This window comes from Asparagus officinalis, chromosome 7, assembly GCF_001876935.1.
Source record: "Asparagus officinalis chromosome 7, Aspof.V1, whole genome shotgun sequence".
Classification (NCBI taxonomy): domain Eukaryota; kingdom Viridiplantae; phylum Streptophyta; class Magnoliopsida; order Asparagales; family Asparagaceae; genus Asparagus; species Asparagus officinalis.
Window position 1 is genome coordinate 9,719,300 of NC_033800.1, and position 5,263 is coordinate 9,724,562.

At 35.6% G+C, this 5,263-nt stretch overlaps 1 protein-coding gene across 2 annotated transcripts in view; it reads right to left on the bottom strand.

The window, feature by feature from the left end:
- The window catches only part of LOC109849455 (mitochondrial substrate carrier family protein C-like), a 33,716-nt gene that overhangs the window by 24,567 nt on the left and 3,886 nt on the right, over positions 1–5,263 (bottom strand). The window contains exons 2-6 of one of the 2 annotated variants that reach the window (XM_020419287.1): positions 4,004–4,421; positions 3,202–3,328; positions 2,244–2,359; positions 2,089–2,167; positions 725–958 (exon numbers count right to left, since the gene is read on the bottom strand). In XM_020419287.1, the coding sequence (XP_020274876.1) occupies positions 725–958; positions 2,089–2,167; positions 2,244–2,359; positions 3,202–3,328; positions 4,004–4,421 (974 nt within the window). Of the gene's footprint in view, positions 1–724; positions 959–2,088; positions 2,168–2,243; positions 2,360–3,201; positions 3,329–3,997; positions 4,422–5,263 lie in introns of both variants that reach the window. The other variant, XM_020419286.1, reaches the window with a different exon arrangement.

Consider the following 5,263-nt stretch of genomic DNA (forward strand, 5'->3'; position numbering starts at 1 on the left):
ACCACCACTGCCCCAAACACACACACGCATACAAAACTTGCATCTAGATCCCAAGAACATAAACTAAGGTGGAGAAATATTTATTACAGCCTGCTAACATGAGGAAACAAAAGAATGAAAACTTGTTACTTTTATGATTAGGACAGGGGTTAGAGTTCTAATAAAAGAAGGGGAAGGAACATTTACTATATCTATTTAGTTAGAATCACATAGATCCGAGATAAGAATAGAAGGTATTATCTACAATTTGTGGCGAATTACTCTATTGTGTTGCAGTAAATGCCCAAATCAAGAAATATTAGCCATTTCAGAGGCTGACATCATGCTAGATAATCGACCATAAATTTTTCGTAAAGGGTTGTCGAGCCTTGTGTGTTAAATGGTGCAACACAATTTATATGGCAAAGGCTTTGGAAATGATGAAAATCTAGTTCTATGAAGTTAAAGCTGTTTAGGAAAAAGAAAACCGGTAATAGGAAAAGGAGAACCAGGAGACATAGGACCTAAACAGTCCTATTGACATTCAGAAGCTAACTAACTCTGCATACTTTATAAATACTAAGAAAGCTTAAGTAGTCCAATGAACGGAAGATGAAAAACTTTCTTACCTTTAGTAACCATGAAAGATGTAAAATTGTATTATAACCTATATTCGTGCTTATACCAAGTTCAAGCATGCCATATAAAATTACGAAAGGAGCAAAAAAGAAGGGAAAAAAAATACCTTTTTTGCTTCTTCATAGAGACCTGCACCAAGAACATAGAAAGGCAGTTCCCTACAAAGTGTAGCACCAGTTCCACGAAAGAAACCTTTCATACCATCCTGATGCAAAGTAACAATGGCAGCCTCTCCAACGTTATCAAACATGCCTGCTTGCAGCCGTTGCTTCAGAACCTCAAATGGAACTCTGTATGTAGTTCCAAGAACCGTGCTACTAAAGGATGCCAAAGATTGCACCTGCAAAAAGTAGAATCTATATCATGGAGTGCGTCCCTTAACATAATCTTCTGATACTCTTAAATCAAGAGACCAACTCAATCAGGTCCAATAATGAAAGAATATGTTGGATACCAGGGGAAAGTGAAGAGAAACATCAATAAGACAAAGTTGAGGGTAATATATTAGATAGGGGTTTTTCTTGGAAACCGCCTTATATTTAGGGTTAATTTACGTAAACCACATTATATTTCTAATTTATATCTAAACCACCTACAAAGTACAAAGTTAGTTTTTCTTCAATCAACCACCACATCCCATTTTGCTGCTAAAAGTTTCATGAAATTTCAACAATACCCTCACTTAATCTCACATGGAAAGCTTGCAGAGCATCAACAAGAGAGTCACATGCTTTACACGTGAGATTAAGTGAGGTTATTGTTGGAATTTTAGGAAAATTTTAACAGGTGGTTGATTGGAAGAAAAGTTAACTTTTTGTACCCTATTAGATATTGGGAAAACTACGAGACAGTTTCTGAGGCCCAAAAGTTTTACTATATTCTTGCTTATACTGGTAAAAGCGATATGTCTGATTGCTCATTTCCTATTACCATTGACATTTTCGCATACAAGTTACAGCGTCCGTTTTCCAAACACACAAATTATGTTTTTGAAACAAATCACAATGAATTTTTTGCTTATATTTTCTCTTCGTGTGTATTCTAAAACGTTTCTTAACAAGCAACATATATGACTTACCAAAAATAACTAGGTTCTATAAATTGCCCAGAAATGAATGATAATTTGTGGGGTGTCTTTGTCCGTGCCTTTTCAAGATTAACCTGTACACTAGGCACAAATCAACACAAAGTTTGTCTAAAACAATCAGGGTAAAATGAGAACAGGCCATTGTACACAGGGTCAAGATACATGCTTCTCCAGTTGCAGGCAACATAAAGGTGTCAACCTAGTGGTCTTACGAACTTAGCTGACAGGTTGCACAATGAAACTATCACTAATTACAATATAATACAATGACATTAATCAAATTAACGAAACTAAGCAAAGTGATTTATAAGTAAGTGTGGGGCACAATCTGATATAACCATTATAAAACGAGTATCTAATCCTCCACAGAGATACCGCTTTACCTGAATATCTGGAAGTCCGGGAATAGCCTTTGTCAAAATAGACTTGCTGACTTCACCGAGACCAGTTCGCAATCCATGGCTGCCAATGAAAGCAAAATAGGGCTCATTAAGTTCTCCACCATGCCTAAAATTGAGCTTCTGAAAGAAATACTAACCTAGTAAACTGCCCAATAACTGCAGGGATAGAACCTTTGTACAACCCCTGAAATCCAAACTCCGGCAGTTTCAAAAAAAGTTCAGGAAGTGACAGTGTTGATGCTTGTACACAAGTCTGAGAAACGTCAAGACCATTACTAATGCTCCAACCGAATCATATATTCAAGAGAAACTATAAGAGGCCTTGAGATTGGCTTTAAAGAATACAAATATATTGCACTTATTTACTTGGAACAGAATACATATATCAATACATATATCACTTAATAAACAATGGGGTGGGAATGCCTATTTTGTTTGTTAATAATCTAATCATGCAGTAGGATATATGAAGAATGCGCCGAGAGGAAACAGAATAAATAATGGATCTGGACAAAAGTTCACTAGATAAGAGAATCAGGAGATTCACAACTGCAGTATATCATGCCTGATTCTAGCAGTTAAGCTCTATTATGTGAAGGATCCTATAGGTAGCACAAGCTATATAACCTGCAAAGTTGCAAACAGCTATATATCAAATTTGCACATAACCTTTATTCTTGTAGCTACTGAGTGCTTCTCCTTCATTCATGAGGCATTCCTTAGCCTTTGAAAAATATTACTACTTAGCTATTAGGCTACCATATGCCTTGGATTTAACCAAACTGCTTTACTCACTACCATTGTGCTATTTTTATCTTATAATTTTCATTATTGTGCACATACACCAAGTTTTATAAGATGCATCATTTGCTTGAATTGCCTTCCAAATTTCGTCATTCCGCCAACTTTCTTTTCAAAACAGCCTTTACCCTTCTTCTAGGGATAATGTTTCAAGTGACATTACATCATTCCTCAAAGGTTTAAAAAAAAGGTGACATTACATCCCTATGTAAATTTTATTGCCTCCTTTTATCATTTTTGTTGCAAGATTCGATTTATGGGCGGAAGGGAGGGAGGGAGAGAGAAGGAGGTTACCTTGACTGTATCTACAGGATGCATCACAAAAGCAGAAAATGAACAAGCAATCCCTCCTGCTAATGCAGATTTCAGTACACTTTGAGCAAGTGGCTCCACTGCATTGCCACCATCATGACACTTGTTCCTGTAATGTTAAACAATAACAGTCAAAGGTAGGACAACTATATTGAACCTATTTCTCTGATAAAGTGGTAAAATCATTAAGGACGCAGTTCATATTTATTTGTTTATAATGATCCTCATGCTACATGTTTAGATGTTATGACTTATGAATCCACTATATGATCATATTTCACCCCACAATTTATGATCTATTAGATTTTCAACTGGAAAAAATACGAAAGTCCAAAGATCTTGCCTTTGTTTTGTATTCAATCAGCACGGGTGAGAAGTAAAGAGGAAGCTATGGATAAGAGAAAGCATAAAGGACAACTACAGAGAAATAGGTGATGTTTGCCTGACTCCTTGATATCTAGATTCTACAAAATAAGTTGTCATCTATGCTTCATTGAACTTGTATGCCGTCAAATTCCTCTAATGGCTTTCTAGCCTGGAAAGGTTTTCATCTAGTATAATCTTTATGATCTAATTAATAATAGCAATTTATCTTTCTATCAAATACTTAGGTTTCACTTTCCTCACTACTCTGTTATTCTACATTAGCAGTTCAGAAGAAGGGAGTCTCATGTTTTGTCTACATGACTTCACTAGAATTCTTGCATCATAATAAAGTAGTTTATTTTATATTATTATTAAAAGTTCACAAGGAAAACATTCCATTTAAGAAGCTTACACACACCAGCGATCCCCTTCAAGTTGTTCTGAAGGAAGAAGCAACATGAAATTTCTAAACTGACTATAGGAAATAGATTCTCCATTATCCACATTCAGATAGTGCATCAAAGAAACAGTATTATCTTCATTTTCAGGAGCACCTGCAATTCTAAGTGATCCTGCAATTTGATTTCCTTGAGGTGTCAAAGAATCGCCGAACGACAGAGTACTATAAGCTCGAAGAATAGCTAGCTCTTTCTGCTCCATCAAAGAGAGGAATTCTTTCCAGCTGATTGATTTTGAAAATAAGTGTCTTCTGGTGCAGCGCAAAAGTTCCCGAGCATACCTCTTTGGTAGTCTTCTTTTGCTCATAGCTATTTCGAGATCTTCAAGGGTTACCTGCCCATCTTTATTTCTGTCTAGCTCCTCAAATAATTGTCTTCCTGCAGCATATTATTGGCTTAAGAACTTAAAGTTATAATCGGTAAGTGTAGTGAAATATTAAAGCACCAAATAATGGCTGCTTTGCCCTTATAAACATGATAAACTAACTAAATTTACACTTGAGAAGTACAATGTGACTCTATTATATACTACCATCATATTTGACTATCGCTTATTTCTTACGGAAACAAGTTGATTTCACGATAAGAAGGAGAATATGATATCAAGACCATCAAAAGGAAACAATTTGCCTCAGATTCAGATGCTATCATTCTGATGCAGGACGCTTAACAGACAATTTCATGGAGGATTTGGACAATCACGAGCTAAATACAAATTTATACGTATTATTAACTTCCGCAAAGAAACAATCATATCTTCCAACCCAGAAGGCAGATTGATGGGGACATCCGGATGCGTACATGAGATTTTCGCCGAGTTTATCAGCGCAGGAGGCGCCATGTTGCAGCATTATGGTTTTGATTTCAGTTGTAATAATTAGTTTGAATTTTAAATTTTGAATTTTGAATTTTTGAATTTTGATTTTATTTGGTAGTTAATCAGCTGATTGATTGTAATTGATTATGAGAGAGATTTGAGGGATTTAGAGATATTCCAAATCTGTAATTTTTACTTAAGAACTCTTGTAATCAGAAATGGGAGAATATTGAAGAATGAATGAAATTTATTTTGCTAAAATTGAGGTGTGAAACCCTAGCAAGTAATTTCGTTTTCTTCTCTGCAATCATCTTAACAAAAGAATAAAAGAAAAAAAAGAAAAAAAATCCCATGTTCATCTCCTTCCTCCAGCACCTCCACCAAAGCTCACCCTTGTCATCGT